We start from the raw sequence: 19,454 nt of genomic DNA on the forward strand, positions 1-19,454 counted from the left end.
CCACGAAGAGGCCTGGCGACATTTCTCAGTCACGTTGTGCAAGATGGCGGACGCATTTGACGAAGAGGACTTGTTTGCGGTGTTTGAACAGCAGAGCCCAGCTACAGAGAAAGGGAAATCCACTAAGAAAGATGGCAAAGGAAAAACCAAAGCCACAACATCATGTATTACCCCTAAGGCTGGCTTGAAACGTGATTTTGATACAGAGGAAAACGAACCAACCTGGGATCCCGACGATGAGTCGGCAGCCACGAAGAAACAGAGAGTCGAGGATACGATAGAAAGGTACATAACGCTAGATACGGTTAGAATCTAGAAATAAAGAGTAGAGGATATGATAGAAAGGTACATAACGTTAGAATATGGTGAGAATCTATAAGATATGTTTTATATCTAGAACATAGAGTAGAGGATAAGATAGAAAGGAAGATAAGGATAGATGCGATTTTAATCAGTTAGTATTTATTGTGATATAAAGGCAGCAAATTCTTGGATTTGAAGCAGAGATATAACAAATTGAAAAAGAGGATACCACATGATGTCAATAGTTCAATGTTTAGCTCAGATGTTCAACACCAAGATTGGAAATCTTAGTGTTGGTGTTGTTGGTCTTAATCAACTTTTATACTATTTAAGCCAGGAACTCTTGTTACTTTCTTGCAGTTTATTGGAATCCGTTCCCCAAGTGGATGTGGTGACTTTAGATATTTTGGAGGCCTGCTCACATGAGGTATGGTACAGATACAAAGCTAATATTCACTCTGAAATCAATGGTAATGAAACCCCTGCACAGATATTGAGAAAAGAGCTCATCAAGGGTGGATCCAGTGGTATTGTTAATGGTGGTTGATTCAGTGGGAGGGGGGGGGGGGGGGTTAAGAGGGGATGGTGGTGGTGGATTCAGTGGGAGGGGGGTTAAGAGGGGATGGTGGTGGTGGATTCAGTGGGAGGGGGGTCGAGAGGAGATGGTGGTGGTTGATTCAGTGGGAGGGGGGTCGAGAGGGGATGGTGGTGGTGGATTCAGTGGGAGGGGGGTCGAGAGGAGATGGTGGTGGTTGATTCAGTGGGAGGGGGGTCGAGAGGGGATGGTGGTGGTGGATTCAGTGGGAGGGGGGTTAAGAGGGGATGGTGGTGGTGGATTCAGTGGGAGGGGGGTCGAGAGGAGATGGTGGTGGTTGATTCAGTGGGAGGGGGGTCGAGAGGGGATGGTGGTGGTGGATTCAGTGGGAGGGGGGTCAAGAGGGGATGGTGGTGGTGGATTCCGTGGGAGGGGGGTTAAGAGGGGATGGTGGTGGTGGATTCCGTGGGAGGGGGGTTAAGAGGGGATGGTGGTGGTGGATTCAGTGGGAGGGGGGGGGGTAGAGAGGGGATGGCAGTGGTGGATTCGGTGGCAGGGGAGTCAAGAGGGGATGGTGGTGGTGGATTTGGTGGGAGGGGAGTCAAGGGGGGATTGATCCACCACCATTGGTGGTGGATTCAGTGGGAGGGGGGTAGAGAGGGGATGGCAGTGGTGGATTCGGTGGCAGGGGAGTCAAGAGGGGATGGTGGTGGTGAATTCGGTGGGAGGGGAGTCAAGGGGGGATTGATTAATTTCTATTCCATCTTCTGTATAAAATAACCTGCCTCTACATACCTTTATTCTGGTTTGTCGACCCCCGTAGAGTCTTGATCCACTAGTGCTTGCATCATTATTGTTGATGTTTGGAATGCAAATGATATGGCTATCCCAAGGATGTGTTGTTTTATCCCAGGTGGCCTTTCCCAAGGGATTTGAATACACCCCTCTAGTACAGAGTGCTGCCAAGCCGGCAAAGGTAAGAAATTCAGCACAAAGAAAGTTAATAAAACCAATCAATATATAATCAGCAGCAATTCTTTTGCTTATGTATATAGTATGTAAGACATTAAATGATTTGTACTTGTTTCCAGGAATATCCATTCATCCTTGATCCATTCCAAAAGGAAGCTTTGAGGTGTCTTGAGAACAACAAGTCAGTTCTTATTTCTGCTCACACTTCAGCTGGCAAGACTGTTGTAGCAGAGTATGTTTGCCATTTTAGCAAGAGCTTTATTTATAAATGTTACTTGTGGATGGGCTGAAGAAAACGACATGGGTCAAATGATGTTTGTGTTGCTGAAAGCATTTGGTTTCTTCTGTGGAACATTGGATACATACAATGACAATAACAATTAAAATAATATTGCAGATGGTGTTATTTGCTGCTAGATTTGTAAAAATGCGGCTGAAAGGTTTAATTTGGTTGCAAATGAGCCACCAGATCAAGAATATATTTTTTTTAAAGAATATACTAATTTTTTTTTTAGAATATCTGATTTAAAATGCTTAATAATACATCATGGCCCTTTGAGACTTCACTCTGAGCTGTGCAACTGAAATTGCAAAACTGGTCACAAACATGCATCTAGTAAGATCCAGAACCCTAATATCTACACTTTTTTATTCCTTCCAGATATGCGATTGCTATGTCATTGCAAAAGAAGCAAAGAGTTATCTATACTACCCCTATCAAGGTACAACCATTCTGTGTGTATGTAACACCATTCAATGACATGAGCTAAAATATGTGAAGGTCTTCTTCACTTGTCCAATTATGTTTTGAGATTTTAGAGTTTGATAACACCAGTTGCATCTGTGTACACTAACACTGCACACCTATCCTAAATTACATCTATTTTACAGGCTCTTAGTAACCAGAAATACAGAGAGCTTTATGAAGAGTTCCAGGACGTTGGTCTGATGACAGGAGATGTGACAATTAACCCCACTGCAAGTGCTCTGGTCATGACCACTGAGGTAGGTATTGGCACAGTATTTAACCCTCAGGAGAAATCCCAAATAATCCAGCTGATAGTGCTACAGTACACTTTAATATGTTATAGGCAGATACAAGGACTTGTTAAATCTAACAAGGTTGCTTTGCTAACTTTGTAAGTAAATTCTTAGGTCCATCACTTTTATACTGAATATTCTTTTCCCAATAGATTCTTAGAAGTATGCTTTACAGAGGGTCAGAGGTAAATGAATAAATTTAGAGTTGAATTGTCTTTATCATTAGCTACTGTTTCATTGCGTCTTCTGTACTCTTATACTGTATTTTTTTAAGTCTAAAATATCTAAATGGTATTGGAACTGTGCCCATCACTCATACTGATGTATATCTCCCTTTTGTAGGTTATGCGGGAGGTGGCATGGGTTGTGTTTGATGAGATCCATTACATGAGAGACAAAGGTTTGTACATCTTGACACAGGCCCGTACCTAGGGGGGTGCAGGGGGTGTGAACGCACCCCCCCACAACGGCTGAAGGTCCACTTTCGGTTCTCAATAGACGTGCTATTTGAAGACAAAACTATAGAGCAAAAGCTAGATCACTCTGGTATGTAGTCAAATCCGACAATAAACGTCCCCTGGAGGTACTTTAAACAAAGGCATAAAGGCAAAGGCATAAAAATCCCTTTTTGTTTTTTCGGGGGTGGTCATATTTTTATCAGAAATCTCATCTTCTCCCTAGATTTTGCACCCCTCCCCCAAGAAAAATCCTGTGACACATGTTCTGTTGGCATGGAATTGAGATTACATACATGTACAGACATACACATAGTCATGAAACTATTTACTGCATGCTGGCTTATATTTTTACAAACTGTATATTACATATCTTTACATACTTCCTAGATAAAACCCTCCAAAACACATATTCTGTATATACAATATGATGTAAATACTGTACATCCAATTACTGTTCCAGTCCTCCCCCCTTCCCTTTTCAGTATTGACTTAACTCAACTTTGATATGGAGTTCGAGGGTTTGCTTGTGGAATTGGAGAGGTTTTTTATTGCTGCTGTCTGTGACTTAATGTTATTGTTGAAGTATTAAGTTCACACTAATCACCCACCAACTATCTATAATGTTGTTTCTTTTCTAGAGCGGGGAGTAGTCTGGGAAGAGACCATTATTCTCCTACCTGATAATGTCCATTATGTTTTCTTGTCTGCTACTATCCCTAATGCACGGCAGTTTGCCGAGTGGATAGTGCACTTACATAAACAGCCCTGTCATGTGGTGTACACTGATTTCCGGCCCACCCCCCTACAGCACTACATTTACCCTGCAGGCGGGGATGGACTCTTCCTGGTGGTTGACGAAAAGGTAATGATTATGATCAATTGCCAACAGTCAATATGCTACTTATTGGTATCATAACAGGTATAGTTATAACGCCTGCAAGAGGACTCTGGCTCACACATGTTTATTCCACCCATACTTTTTTTTTGCTGGCATTGCATCCTGGAGAGAATCTGAGATGACATAAATGCTGCTGTAAACAAGTCAAGAAATCAAATGCAATCAAATGTGCACAAGTCTGCTTCCTTTTGCTGTTGCTGAGGATCTAAATTACCCACACTGGCAAATGGTACCATTTTCAGTGACAATGCTAACACACTAATTCACACTCATGATTGTAAATTGTGTGAAGTATACACTGGGGAGTAACCTCAGTTACATGTAAAGCGCATTTGATAATGTGGTGTTAATTTGCGCCATACATAGGTACTCCACATTTCATTTCACTTAATTTTTTCAATGTTTTCATGTTGAGGGCCTGTACAGTATTAGTAATGATGGCCATGGGACCATAGGACCTATCGCTTGTAATGAAACACCTGGCTATTGTTATTTGCTGTAGGGTGACTTTAGAGAAGAGAACTTCCAAAAAGCAATGGGTGTGATACGAGTTGGAGGTGGTGACCCTGGCGCTCAAAGAGGCCGCAAAGGAGGCACCAAAGGTACACACCTGTCCTGTACTGTTTAGGGTGTCTATTTGTATTAAAATAGCAAAGGAGGAACCAAAGGTACACACCTGTCCCGTACTGTTTAGGGTGTCTATTTGTATTAAAATAGCAAAGGAGACACCAAAGGTACACACTTATCCTGTCTACTGTTTATCTTTTTTTATGATGATTTTAGCATGATGGCTGATAACATTGATATAATTTGGGAATAATACTTGTATCAGTTAATTGATTTTTTTCCACAAGTTCTTGTTGTTGTTGTTGTAAGCACTTCAGAATATGGCTATGAGTATTGTTTGATCGTTCATCATTGTAAGAGCTTTTTTAGGGGTGGTAATTTTTCATTGAGTCATGAGGGTAATCACTATGGGTACAGTACCCAGGCTGCATGTGATATGTAAATTAGTTCCATATATTTGTAGCAAACCACAGGGATACCATGGCAGTGAGTGCAGTCACGATGATCACTTTGTTTCATGTCAGGCCCATCTAACACATTCAAGATTGTGAAGATGATCATGGAGAGAAACTTCCAGCCAGTTATTATCTTCAGTTTTAGTAAAAAGGAATGCGAGGCATATGCTCTTCAGATGTCAAAACTTGACTTCAATACAGGTTTGTATGGAAACTTATATGTTATGTTATTTATATGTATATAGTGTACCTAAAGTGTTCTCATTACACCAAAAACTGGAAATCGACTCTGCCAGAGTAAAATCGACTTTGGCAAAGTCGATTTCCAGTTTTTGGTGTATTGTATTCATTGTTCTGGTACAAGATCGCGACAGTTTGGGCTTTTTGATTCTATTTATAAAGTGTTCTCATTATACAAATGATTGGCCCCTCCCAGGGAGTCACACCAGTAGGCTGTGGATACCTGTTACATTACTAGGTGCTTTGTTTCTTTAAACTGATGCCCAATTTACAGAATGGAATTTAAGCGGAAGGAGGTGCTCAGAAATGCTTTTCCTCTCCTTTTCAGCGCAAGAGAAAACTCTAGTTGAGGAGGTGTTCAACAATGCTATAGACTGCCTGTCAGACGAAGATAAGAAGCTCCCACAGGTGGAGCATGTTCTTCCTCTACTCAAGCGAGGGATAGGTATCCATCACTCTGGATTACTGCCCATTCTCAAGGAGACGATTGAGATACTATTCTCTGAAGGACTTATCAAGGTGATTTGATTCCTATTTGTTCACTACATGAGCAGATCTAGAGTTTCATAAACAAAGTTGGATTGGAAATAGGTTTTATATTGTATTTTTTATATTTTTTCACAAAATTCTCACTTCCCCATCCCCCTCACATCCACCCCTTTACTATTACCATTATTATTCAATACTAATGTTTAACCACAACAAAAAGCTTGTCCTTTCAGAGTTCCATATCTATTCTCCTGGACATAGATTTTAGGGCATTTTATTTTAACTAAACTGTTAATTTTGAAAATTTGTATAGTATGTTAACATTGTCAAATGCTTGAATAACCTTAACGCATTTTGCCCACATTAAATACACTAGGGTTTAATTTAATATCAGTAGGATATAAGGTTGTACTGATCTATTTTTCTTACAGGCTCTGTTTGCAACTGAGACGTTTGCCCTTGGACTGAACATGCCTGCAAGGACTGTGGTATTCTCCAATGCCAGGAAATTTGATGGGAAGGACTTTAGATTTGTGAGTATGCTATTAAAAGGATTAAGAGTCATTGACTTTTTTTGCATCTTTATTCCTTATGAAAATACATTCACGAAAATACATTATGAAAATACATTCATAAAAATACATGAAAATACATTTTCATTCGAGGTTTACTGTCTATGTTTTACAAATGCCTTTCATGTCCTTTTCTGTACACAATTTTTTAATATTAGAAAAGTTTTTCTTTCAAACAATGTGGGCTTAGTACAAAATACATGAAATTTTACAAGGTTTTTTTTATGTTGAATGTTACAGATTACTTCAGGAGAATACATTCAGATGAGTGGTCGTGCTGGTAGGCGTGGTCTGGATGAGAGAGGGATTGTCATTCTCATAATTGATGAAAAGATGGGGCCAGATGTTGGCAAAGGTTTATTAAAGGTGAGAAGAAATAAACACCTATACTGTAAGGATGGCCACAGTCTCCCCTTTTTTCTCAAAGTTTTTGCTAAGAAATATAATAATAAATCCTTAATTTATTATCCTGAAATCCTTGATTCTGCCTTCTCTTATTGAAACTCCTGGACCCATCTCTTGTTATGGTTTCTGCAATAAAGTTTGTGAAGATTGGCCATGTTTTCTGCATGGGTGAGCCTTTTAGGAGGAATTAAAATTTAATTCTGTTAAACCAATAGTGAGCTATTTATCCCATACAATTTATTGTTCAGAAGAGTGTTCCCCAGTCTTATGGTTTATTTTGAGCTAAAGTACTTTGAATTTTAAACAAGAAATTTTCAAATTTAAAAAAAAAACATTCTAGAAAGAAGAATTTGGTAGTATATGCCGTTGTTGATTATTGCTGTTTGTCTTTGTATAGGGGCATGCAGATCCTCTGAACAGTGCTTTTCACTTGACATACAACATGGTCCTAAACCTGCTAAGAGTAGAGGAGATTAATCCTGAGATTATGTTGGAAAAGTCTTTCTACCAATTTCAGAACTATGCTGCAATCCCTGCAATGATAGAAAGTGAGTATCATGATACACCCATATGATTGGAAATTATAAGATACATTTAAAACACCAAAATTCCTTCAATGATAGACAATGGGCATCAATACCTGAAGTGCATTACATCAAAATTTGTGTTGTGATTTAAAGTGGCTGAAATGATGGAGTTGATTTTTGCAGTGATTTGAATGATTGCAATAAATGCAGTAATTGAAATCAATAATAAGCATGGACTTATTTAAACTAAATTTTCTTTATAATGTACAATTGGTATCCATACCCAAGGTGCATTACACCAAAATTCCTCCTATTGTTAAAAGTTATGTACCATCAAATACACCCTACATCCTGATTTACATAGAAACAAGTCGGGTAATCCAGCAGCAGTAGAGGTTGCGCCTATTAAAGGAACAGATTACTCTAATTAATTCCATGGCCTTATGCTTTTTTTATTTTTATTTTTTTGGTAGAAATGAAGGACCTAGAGTCCAAGCGAGATCAAGTGGAAATCCCAAATGAGGAGTCCATCACAGCGTACTACAAGATACGGCAACAACTAAAAAAGCTTGCAGACGACATGCTAGTAAGTCAAATGATTAGTCCATGGTATACCTCATGGTATATTAGTTTACTACAAAAACATCTAAAGAAAAACATTTACCATGCAGGGGTATTGAGGATTTTTATGGGCACTACACTGTATGTAATATATAGCTTTTATTTTTTCATCTCATTCTGTGTTTATTTTTCAGGCATTCATTCACCAGCCCAAGTACTGCTTGCCTTTCATGCAACCAGGCCGACTAGTGAGGGTGAGACAAAATGAACATTAATGGCTCTTGAGTCTGATCTCTGTCACTGTTCTGTTTTATTTAATATGTCTTTGTTATCTCAGGTTCAAAATAATGATGAGGATTTTGGATGGGGAGCTGTTCTGAATTTCCAGAAAAAGGCAAATCAAAAGGCAAGTGTCTAACTGTATCACAAGGCAAGTACCTATTACAGCAGAAAGCTCAACACCATGGATCCCCAAGGAATGCAATTCAGTGTCTAACAGTATCAAAAGGCAAGTACCTATAACAGCAGGAAGCTCAACACCATGGATCCCCAAGCAATGCAATTCAGTGTCTAACTGTATCAAAAGGCAAGTACCTATTACAGCAGAAAGCTCAACACCATGGATCCCCAAGGAATGCAATTCAGTGTCTAACTGTATCAAAAGGCAAGTACCTATAACAGCAGAAAGCTCAACACCATGGATCCCCAAGGAATGCAATTCAGTGTCTAACTGTATCAAAAGGCTGTACTTCTGTAACAGTAGCTACTTTCTTTTATTTTTTTTGTGCTCTATTTTGCCTGTGATCTTTCCTGTACATATTAAGTCGTTCATGATAGCAAATGTTGTCCATCAGGTGGGCATTTATTGTATTATCCAGCAACTCCTTATCCAGAACAACATCAATGTATATTAAGGTTATTGCCTTAGGGTTCTGTGGGTGACATTTTGTATGTTTTTGTGTTGTTTTAAGGTTGTGGGTGACATCCTGCATGTCCTTGTGTTGTCTTAGGGTGCTGTGGGTGACATCCTGCATGCCCTTGTGTTGTCTTAGGGTGCTGTGGGTGACACCCTGTATGTCCTTGTGTTGTTTTAGGGTGCCGTGGGTGACATCCTGTATGTCTTTGTGTGTCTTAGGGTGCTGTGGGTGACATCTTGTATGTCCTTGTGTTGTTTTAGGGTGCTGTGGGTGACATCTTGTATGTCCTTGTGTTGTCTTAGGGTGCTGTGGGTGACATCCTGTATATCCTTGTGTTGTCTTAGGGTGCTGTGGGTGACACCCTGTATATCCTTGTGTTGTCTTAGGGTGCTGTGGGTGTAATCTTGTATGTCCTTGTGTTGTCTTAGGGTGCTTGGGTGACATCCTGTATGTTCTTGTATTGTTTTAGGGTGCTGTGGGTGACATCCTGCATGTCCTTGTGTTTTCTTAGGGTGCTGTGGGTCGAATCTTGTATGTCCTTGTGTTGTCTTAGGGTGCTGTGGGTGACATCTTGTATGTCCTTGTGTTGTCTTAGGGTGCTGTGGGTGACATCTTGTATATCCTTGTGTTGTCTTAGGGTGCTGTGGGTGACACCCTGTATGTCCTTGTGTTGTCTTAGGGTGCCGTGGGTGACATCCTGTATGTCCTTGTGTTGTTTTAGGGTGCTGTGGGTCGAATCTTGTATGTCCTTGTGTTGTCTTAGGGTGCTGTGGGTGACATCCTGTATGTCCTTGTGTTGCCTTAGGGTGCTGTGGTTGACATCTTGTATGTCCTTGTGTTGTCTTAGGGTGCTGTGGGTGACATCTTGTATATCCTTGTGTTTTAGGGTGCTGTGGGTGACACCCTGTATGTCCTTGTGTTTTCTTAGGGTGCTGTGGGTCGAATCTTGTATGTCCTTGTGTTGTCTTAGGGTGCTGTGGGTGACACCCTGTATGTCCTTGTGTTGTCTTGGGGTGCCGTGGGTGACATCCTGTATATCCTTGTGTTGTCTTAGGGTGCTGTGGGTGACACCCTGTATATCCTTGTGTTGTCTTAGGGTGCTGTGGGTGTAATCTTGTATGTCCTTGTGTTGTCTTAGGGTGCTTGGGTGACATCCTGTATGTTCTTGTATTGTTTTAGGGTGCTGTGGGTGACATCCTGCATGTCCTTGTGTTTTCTTAGGGTGCTGTGGGTGACATCTTGTATGTCCTTGTGTTGTCTTAAGGTGCTGTGGGTGACATCCTGTATGTCCTTGTGTTTTAGGGTGCTGTGGGTGACATCTTGTATGTCCTTGTGTTGTCTTAGGGTGCTGTGGGTGACATCCTGTATGTCCTTGTGTTTTAGGGTGCTGTGGGTGACATCCTGCATGTCCTTGTGTTTTAGGGTGCTGTGATTAATATCCTGTATGTCTTTGTGTCGAGGGTTCTGTGGGTGACACCCTGTATATCCTTGTGTTTTAGGGTGCTGTGGGTGATACCCTGTATGTGCTGGAGGTGTTGCTGAAATGTTCTCCCAAGGCTATCAAGTCAGCTGATGGTGATATCCCAAAGCCTTGTGGGCCAGATGAAAAGGGGGAGATGCAGGTAAGGGGGTAAACATTGGCCTTTATTAGCAAACTTTAGCTCACTATAGCAATAGTTATGAATGAATGTTTAAAGTTCCTGCTGTAAACTGTACTTGGGCAGTTTCGGGATTCTTTAAGGGGCACATAATAATACAGTATATGACGGAAGGTGAATTGGATTTTAGTTCTCCTACTTTCATGATAAAATTCAAGGGGATAGGTGCCCTCTTTGGGTCTCCCCTTTGTCATACCTAAACTTCTTGACTGACTTGCTCCTCTTCCAGCCATTCTACCAATTCTAATAATTATGAGCGACCACATAATTCTTGTGAATCCTGTCTGTAGGTGGTCCCTGTGTTGATGCACCTGGTAAAACGAATAAGCAGTGTTCGTCTGTACATCCCAAAGGACCTTCGCTCACTTGACAGTCGTCAAAGTGTTGGCAAATCCATCCAGGTAGCTATTTGTAGCCACCGGCAGAATCACACATCACCGGCAGAATCACACATCACCGGCAGAATCAAACATCACAGCCAGAATCAAACATCACAGGCAGAATCAAACATCACAGATAGAATCAAACATCACAGGTAGAATCACACATCACAGGTAGAATCACACATCACAGCCAGAATCACACATCACAGCCAGAATCACACATCACAGGTAGAATCACACATCACAGCCAGAATCACACATCACAGCCAGAATCACACATCACAGCCAGAATCAAACATCACAGGCAGAATCACACATCACAGATAGAATCAAACATCACAGATAGAATCAAACATTTAAGGTAAATCAAACATCACAGGCAGAATCACACATCACAGGCAGAATCACACATCACAGCCAGAATCAAACATCACAGATAGAATCAAACATCACAGATAGAATCAAACATCACAGATAGAATCAAACATCACAGATAGAATCAAACATCACAGCCAGAATCAAACATCACAGATAGAATCAAACATCACAGATAGAATCAAACATCACAGATAGAATCAAACATTTCAGGTAAATCAAACATCTCATCCAGAACCAAAGGCGTGGAACTCTGCCTTACTCTTCTTGGCTGAGGTTGGCCTGTAAATAACTTGTTCTGAGGCAGAAAGCTTCAAAGTGCTTTTCTGCTGTCCACAGGAGGTGAAGAAGCGTTTTCCTGATGGATTACCACTTCTTGATCCGATTGAAGACATGGGCATCAAAGATGACGGGCTAAAGAAGATCGTCAGGGTGAGGAAATAATATAGTGTTGGGATGGTTGAGTGGAGTGCTGTTATTACGTGAGTACTTCACAACATTGCTCTGGTGACGTCAGTTCAATTTTATGTTGCTATGGTGACGTCAATACTTCGCAATGTTGCTTTGGTGATGTCAATACTTCACAATGTTGTTATGGTGACGGGACTACATGACACTATGTCCGCGTGCTTTTTATCGGTCCTTAAAGTAAAAAGTCTTTATTCTGTGTCCAGAAAATCGAGATGCTGGAACATCGCATGTACACACATCCTTTGCACAAGGACCCAGAACTAGACAAGCTGTACTCCTTATGCGAAAAGAAGGCCATGGTAAGAAGGGTGGGGTTCAACACGTGCCTATGGACATATTACTAAACACTTGTGCCATTAGCATCATGTATACACACATTCTTGGCACAAAGAACCCAGAACCAGACAACGTACAGTATACGCTGTACGTCTAAGAAAAAATATTTTTGTCTGTTGGGCTTGGAAGCATAATGCTTAAATAATGTTTAAATGATAGTCCGTATTTAGAACAAAGTACGATATTGATTTATTTTCGTTAACCTGTAATAAAAGGTGAGCAATGAGATCCGAGCAGCCAGGAAGGAGTTGAAGAGGGCGAGGACAATATTACAGCTGGACGAACTCAAGTGCAGGAAGAGAGTGCTTCGAAGGTGAAGCATACATATGCTGTGATACACGTCCATGTGGTGCTCTAGTATCTTAACCATTTAAAGTGCGAACCGCGCTTGCGTTGTTTGCGCATCATGTTAAGAGTTGTGACGTAGTTCGGAAGCTTTTCCTTTATCTCGTCATTTGCGCGTAGCAGTGCCAGCAATTATTGGGCTGTCTGCACATCATATTGGGCGGTGCGCCGTAAAGTAGCTCCTCGACAATGTCTTGGCGGTGCAAACAATACTGGCTGATTTCCTCTCGGTTTGCGCAGGGTTTCACAGCACACCTAAGCGTATGTAAAGGCCTTATCTGATTTTAACCTCTTACCTTATAGACTGGGGTATGCTACGGCGTCAGACGTAATAGAGGTGAAAGGCCGAGTAGCCTGCGAGCTTAGCAGGTTGGTTTACCACCAGCATTTTACTATTCCGTCCTTTTCGACCTTTTTGTCTTCACACTGTTGACATCGATGTTGTGTTTTATAGCGGGGACGAATTGCTTTTGACCGAAATGATCTTTAACGGCGTGTTTAACGAGCTGACCACCGAGCAAAGCGTCGCTTTACTCAGCTGTTTCATCTGCGAGGAGAGGGTAAGGCGACACAGCAAGAAGCCACGACAATTCGATGCGCGCTACTGTGACCACCTTGAAAGTATAACAATAATAATTCGAGAAACGTTCTGATTGACAGCGCGACCTGTAGGCATACAAAATACGTGTGGAAATTTTGATACCTTCTGACGAATCACAAATGAGAATTCGAAAACAGAGACTTGATTTCCACTGTTCACGGTGTTACTGGTCGCTTTGTATTAGCCAACCAGCGAGGGAAAGAAATGCGTCAGTACATATTAACATATTATACGACGTCTAGTACCTAGCCATGGATAGCATGTCAATCAAACGAGTGATTCTCGCATGCTGATTGGTTGACTTCTTGCATCGCACTAGAGAGTTTTTAAACTCCCCCGAATACTGTTCGGTCCCTACTTCCTCGCCACCCCTTCGTCGCTTATGTATTTGGGTTGATGGATTTATGATAGTGAAGTCATTAGGAAGGAAAAGCGATAGGCTTTTAAGTGAATAAACATTTGTCAGCCATTTCTAGTTGAGGCGGTTGACTGAACCTTGGTTTGTTTCTACCAACAGAGCGATGAGATGCCAAAGTTGAGGGAAGAGCTCGCTGGTCCTCTTCGCCAGATGCAGGAGTCCGCTCGTCGCATCGCTAAAGTCTCGCAGGAAGCCAAAATGGAGCTCGACGTCGAGGAATACGTAGAGAAGTTCCGTCCGCACATCATGGACGTGGTCTTTGCCTGGGCGAATGGGTCATCATTCTCACAGGTGCGATAATGCGACCGCATACAACACGTGCCTTAAAAGCGACAATCGCACCAGTTTACTTCCGGCAGGCCGACGGAAACCTCGACCGACAAGAGACAAAAGAATCTATTTAAATCCGCCTTTTTTCAACGGGCATCCGCTCTTAACTATCAGTCACGTCCTCGAAGAAACTTTCAATAGTCACACTGCTTTTACAAGTTTTGAAATTTTTTTCGCGTTTTCCGTTAAAATTCATCGGAGATTTTTACGTAATCGACTGGAAGTAAACTGGCGACATTGCCCCTTTAAGACCTTGTAACAGCCCCAACAGCCGGCCCTGCAATGCTGGTACTGTTTGAACACCGTGTTGGGAAGTGCTGTGAAGTTGTTTGCCAGCATTTTCTTTATCTTGTGGTCAACTAAGCGTGGCGGTGACAGCAGTGCTAGCCGATGTTAGCGGTGTTTGTACCAAGCTTTACCTTTCAGTCGGTTGATGCAACTTGCCTGACAATGTTGTTTTGAATTTGCTTTGAATATAAATATGTAAGTATACATAAATAGCCAGGGCCTAATAATTTAGTGTTTATATAATCTTTTACTGAAGAATTTTTGGACTGGGAGATACTTGGGAGTGTTATCCACTGATACCATCGTTGTATTTATCCCTTCACCTCGTCCCTTCTCAATACAGATCTGCAAGATGACGGATATATTCGAAGGGAGTGTGATCCGCTGCATGCGTCGACTAGAGGAATTACTCAGACAGATGTGCCAAGCGGCGAAAGCCATCGGCAACACTGAATTAGAGAACAAGTTCGCGGAAGGTGCGTCATCAATATCATCATACTGTACCCTTAAAACCTCATCCCCCGTAGCACCAAGGATACAGTCCTACCTCATCCCCCGTAGCACCAAGGATACAGTCCTACCTCACCCCCCGTAACACCAAGGATACAGTCCTACCTCATCCCCCGTAGCACCAAGGATACAGTCCTATCTCATCCCCCGTAACACCAAGGATACAGTCCTACCTCATCCCCCGTAGCACCAAGGATATAGTCCTACCTCATCCCCCGTAGCACCAAGGATACAGTCCTACCTCATCCCCCGTAGCACCAAGGATACAGTCCTACCTCATCCCCCGTAACACCAAGGATACAGTCCTACCTCATCCCCCGTAGCACCAAGGATACAGTCCTACCTCATCCCCCGTAGCACCAAGGATACAGTCCTACCTCATCCCCCGTAGCACCAAGGATACAGTCCTACCTCATCCCCCGTAGCACCAAGGATACAGTCCTATCTCATCCCCCGTAACACCAAGGATACAGTCCTACCTCATCCCCCGTAACACCAAGGATACAGTCCTACCTCATCCCCCGTAACACCAAGGATACAGTCCTACCTCATCCCCCGTAACACCAAGGATACAGTCCTACCTCATCCCCCGTAACACCAAGGATACAGTCCTACCTCATCCCCCGTAGCACCAAGGATACAGTCCTACCTCATCCCCCGTAGCACCAAGGATATAGTCCTACCTCATCCCTTGTAGCACCAAGGATACAGTCCTACCTCATCCCCCGTAGCACCAAGGATACAGTCCTATCTCATCCCCCGTAACACCAAGGATACAGTCCTACCTCATCCCCCGTAACACCAAGGATACAGTCCTACCTCATCCCCCGTAGCACCATGGATACAGTCCTACCTCATCCCCCGTAGCACCATGGATACAGTCCTACCTCATCCCCCGTAGCACCAAGGATACAGTCCTACCTCATCCCCCGTAGCACCAAGGATACAGTCCTACCTCATCCCCCGTAGCACCAAGGATACAGTCCTATCTCATCCCCCGTAGCACCAAGGATACAGTCCTACCTCATCCCCCGTAGCACCAAGGATACAGTCCTACCTCATCCCTTGTAGCACCAAGGATACAGTCCTACCTCATCCCCCGTAGCACCAAGGATACAGTCCTACCTCATCCCCCGTAACACCAAGGATACAGTCCTACCTCACCCCCCGTAGCACCAAGGATACAGTCCTACCTCATCCCCCGTAGCACCAAGGATTCAGTCCTACCTCATCCCCCGTAGCACCAAGGATACAGTCCTACCTCATCCCTTGTAGCACCAAGGATGCAGTCCTACCTCACCCCCCATAGCACAAAGGATGCAGTCCTACCTCACCCCCCGTAACACCAAGGATGCAGTCCTACCTCATCCCTTGTAGCACCAAGGATACAGTCTTACCTCATCCCCCATAGCACCAAGGATACAGTCCTACCTCATCCCCCGTAACACCAAGGATACAGTCCTACCTCATCCCCCGTAACACCAAGGATACAGTCCTACCTCACCCCCCGTAACACCAAGGATACAGTCCTACCTCACCCCCCGTAACACCAAGGATACAGTCCTACCTCACCCCCCGTAACACCAAGGATACAGTCCTACCTCATCCCCCGTAGCACCAAGGATACAGTCCTACCTCACCCCCCGTAGCACCAAGGATACAGTCCTACCTCACCCCCCGTAACACCAAGGATACAGTCCTACCTCACCCCCCGTAACACCAAGGATACAGTCCTACCTCACCCCCCGTAACACCAAGGATACAGTCCTACCTCATCCCCCGTAGCACCAAGGATACAGTCCTACCTCATTCCCCATAGCACCAAGGATACAGTCCTATCTCATCCCCCGTAACACCAAGGATACAGTCCTACCTCATCCCCCGTAGCACCAAGGATACAGTCCTACCTCACCCCCCGTAGCACCAAGGATACAGTCCTACCTCATCCCTTGTAGCACCAAGGATACAGTCCTACCTCATCCCTTGTAGCACCAAGGATACAGTCCTACCTCATCCCTTGTAGCACCAAGGATACAGTCCTACCTCATCCCCCGTAACACCAAGGATACAGTCCTACCTCATCCCCCGTAACACCAAGGATACAGTCCTACCTCATCCCCCGTAGCACCAAGGATATAGTCCTACCTCATCCCTTGTAGCACCAAGGATACAGTCCTACCTCATCCCCCGTAGCACCAAGGATACAGTCCTATCTCACCCCCCGTAGCACAAAGGATGCAGTCCTACCTCACCCCCCGTAACACCAAGGATGCAGTCCTACCTCATCCCTTGTAGCACCAAGGATACAGTCTTACCTCATCCCCCATAGCACCAAGGATACAGTCCTACCTCATCCCCCGTAACACCAAGGATACAGTCCTACCTCATCCCCCGTAACACCAAGGATACAGTCCTACCTCACCCCCCGTAACACCAAGGATACAGTCCTACCTCACCCCCCGTAACACCAAGGATACAGTCCTACCTTACCCCCCGTAACACCAAGGATACAGTCCTACCTCATCCCCCGTAGCACCAAGGATACAGTCCTACCTCACCCCTCGTAGCACCAAGGATACAGTCCTACCTCACCCCCCGTAACACCAAGGATACAGTCCTACCTCACCCCCCGTAACACCAAGGATACAGTCCTACCTCACCCCCCGTAACACCAAGGATACAGTCCTACCTCATTCCCCATAGCACCAAGGATACAGTCCTATCTCATCCCCCGTAACACCAAGGATACAGTCCTACCTCATCCCCCGTAGCACCAAGGATACAGTCCTACCTCATCCCCCGTAACACCAAGGATACAGTCCTACCTCATCCCCCGTAGCACCAAGGATACAGTCCTACCTCACCCCCCGTAACACCAAGGATACAGTCCTATCTCATCCCCCGTAGCACCAAGGATACAGTCCTATCTCATCCCCCGTAGCACCAAGGATACAGTCCTACCTCATCCCCTGTAACACCAAGGATACAGTCCTACCTCATCCCCCGTAGCACCAAGGATACAGTCCTACCTCACCCCCCGTAACACCAAGGATACAGTACTACCTCACCCCCCGTAGCACCAAGGATACAGTCCTACCTCATCCCCCGTAGCACCAAGGATACAGTCCTACCTCATCCCCCGTAGCACCAAGGATACAGTCCTACCTCATCCCCCGTAGCACCAAGGATACAGTCCTATCTCATCCCCCGTAGCACCAAGGATACGGTCCTACCTCATCCCCTGTAACACCAAGGATACAGTCCTACCTCATCCCCCGTAGCACCAAGGATACAGTCCTACCTCATTCCCCGTAACACCAAGGATACAGTCCTACCTCATCCCCAGTAACAGCAAGGATACAGTCCTACCTCATCCCCCGTAACACCAAGGATACGGTCCTACCTCATCCCCTGTAACACCAAGGATACAGTCCTACCTCATCCCCCGTAGCACCAAGGATACAGTCCTATCTCATCCCCCGTAGCACCAAGGATACAGTCCTACCTCACCCCCCATAACACCAAGGATACAGTCCTACCTCATCCCCCGTAGCACCAAGGATACAGTCCTACCTCACCCCCCGTAGCACCAAGGATACAGTCCTACCTCATCCCTTGTAGCACCAAGGATACAGTCCTACCTCATCCCTTGTAGCACCAAGGATACAGTCCTACCTCATCCCTTGTAGCACCAAGGATACAGTCCTACCTCACCCCCCGTAACACCAAGGATACAGTCCTACCTCATCCCCCGTAGCACCAAGGATACAGTCCTACCTCATCCCCCGTAACACCAAGGATACAGTCCTACCTCATCCCCCGTAGCACCAAGGATACAGTCCTAACTCATCCCTTGTAGCACCAAGGATACAGTCCTACCTCATCCCCCGTAGCACCAAGGATACAGTCCTACCTCATCCCCCGTAACACCAAGGATACAGTCCTACCTCATCCCCCGTAACACCAAGGATACAGTCCTACCTCATCCCTTGTAGCACCAATGATACAGTCCTAACTCATCCCCCGTAGCACCAAGGATACAGTCCTACCTCATCCCCCGTAGCACCAAGGATACAGTCCTACCTCATCCCCCGTAGCACCAAGGATACAGTCCTACCTCATCCCTTGTAGCACCAAGGATGCAGTCCTACCTCACCCCCCGTAGCACAAAGGATGCAGTCCTACCTCACCCCCCGTAACACCAAGGATGCAGTCCTACCTCATCCCCCGTAACACCAATGATACAGTCCTAACTCATCCCCCGTAGCACCAAGGATACAGTCCTACCTCATCCCCCGTAACACCAAGGATACAGTCCTACCTCATCCCCCGTAACACCAAGGATACAGTCCTACCTCATCCCTTGTAGCACCAATGATACAGTCCTAACTCATCCCCCGTAGCACCAAGGATACAGTCCTACCTCATCTCCCGTAGCACCAAGGATACAGTCCTACCTCATCCCCCGTAGCACCAAGGATACAGTCCTACCTCATCCCTTGTAGCACCAAGGATGCAGTCCTACCTCACCCCCCGTAGCACAAAGGATGCAGTCCTACCTCACCCCCCGTAACACCAAGGATGCAGTCCTACCTCATCCCTTGTAGCACCAAGGATGCAGTCCTACCTCATCCCTTGTAGCACCAAGGATACAGTCCTACCTCATCCCCCGTAGCACCAAGAATACAGTCCTACCTCATCCCCAGTAACACCAAGGATACAGTCCTACCTCATCCCCTGTAGCACCAAGGATACAGTCCTACCTCATTCCCCATAGCACCAAGGATACAGTCCTACCT

The 19,454-nt window shown here is 44.5% G+C and overlaps 1 protein-coding gene across 1 annotated transcript in view; it reads left to right on the forward strand.

Moving 5' to 3' along the window:
- The window catches only part of LOC5515925 (exosome RNA helicase MTR4), a 22,321-nt gene continuing 2,867 nt past the window's right edge, over positions 1 to 19,454 (forward strand). The window contains exons 1-27 of the mRNA XM_032385707.2: positions 1 to 285; positions 664 to 730; positions 1,752 to 1,814; positions 1,930 to 2,042; positions 2,472 to 2,532; positions 2,702 to 2,815; positions 3,004 to 3,036; positions 3,194 to 3,251; positions 3,948 to 4,171; positions 4,710 to 4,809; positions 5,299 to 5,430; positions 5,798 to 5,988; positions 6,390 to 6,491; positions 6,771 to 6,896; positions 7,333 to 7,483; positions 7,936 to 8,048; positions 8,218 to 8,277; positions 8,361 to 8,429; positions 10,440 to 10,562; positions 10,889 to 10,999; positions 11,696 to 11,788; positions 12,031 to 12,126; positions 12,379 to 12,476; positions 12,812 to 12,877; positions 12,963 to 13,068; positions 13,627 to 13,818; positions 14,489 to 14,621. Coding sequence (XP_032241598.2) covers positions 44 to 285; positions 664 to 730; positions 1,752 to 1,814; positions 1,930 to 2,042; positions 2,472 to 2,532; positions 2,702 to 2,815; positions 3,004 to 3,036; positions 3,194 to 3,251; positions 3,948 to 4,171; positions 4,710 to 4,809; positions 5,299 to 5,430; positions 5,798 to 5,988; positions 6,390 to 6,491; positions 6,771 to 6,896; positions 7,333 to 7,483; positions 7,936 to 8,048; positions 8,218 to 8,277; positions 8,361 to 8,429; positions 10,440 to 10,562; positions 10,889 to 10,999; positions 11,696 to 11,788; positions 12,031 to 12,126; positions 12,379 to 12,476; positions 12,812 to 12,877; positions 12,963 to 13,068; positions 13,627 to 13,818; positions 14,489 to 14,621 — 3,037 coding nt within the window. The 5' untranslated portion in view covers positions 1 to 43. The remainder of the gene's footprint in view (positions 286 to 663; positions 731 to 1,751; positions 1,815 to 1,929; positions 2,043 to 2,471; positions 2,533 to 2,701; positions 2,816 to 3,003; positions 3,037 to 3,193; positions 3,252 to 3,947; positions 4,172 to 4,709; positions 4,810 to 5,298; positions 5,431 to 5,797; positions 5,989 to 6,389; positions 6,492 to 6,770; positions 6,897 to 7,332; positions 7,484 to 7,935; positions 8,049 to 8,217; positions 8,278 to 8,360; positions 8,430 to 10,439; positions 10,563 to 10,888; positions 11,000 to 11,695; positions 11,789 to 12,030; positions 12,127 to 12,378; positions 12,477 to 12,811; positions 12,878 to 12,962; positions 13,069 to 13,626; positions 13,819 to 14,488; positions 14,622 to 19,454) is intronic.

This window comes from Nematostella vectensis, chromosome 1 (assembly GCF_932526225.1).
Source record: "Nematostella vectensis chromosome 1, jaNemVect1.1, whole genome shotgun sequence".
Lineage (NCBI taxonomy): Eukaryota > Metazoa > Cnidaria > Anthozoa > Actiniaria > Edwardsiidae > Nematostella > Nematostella vectensis.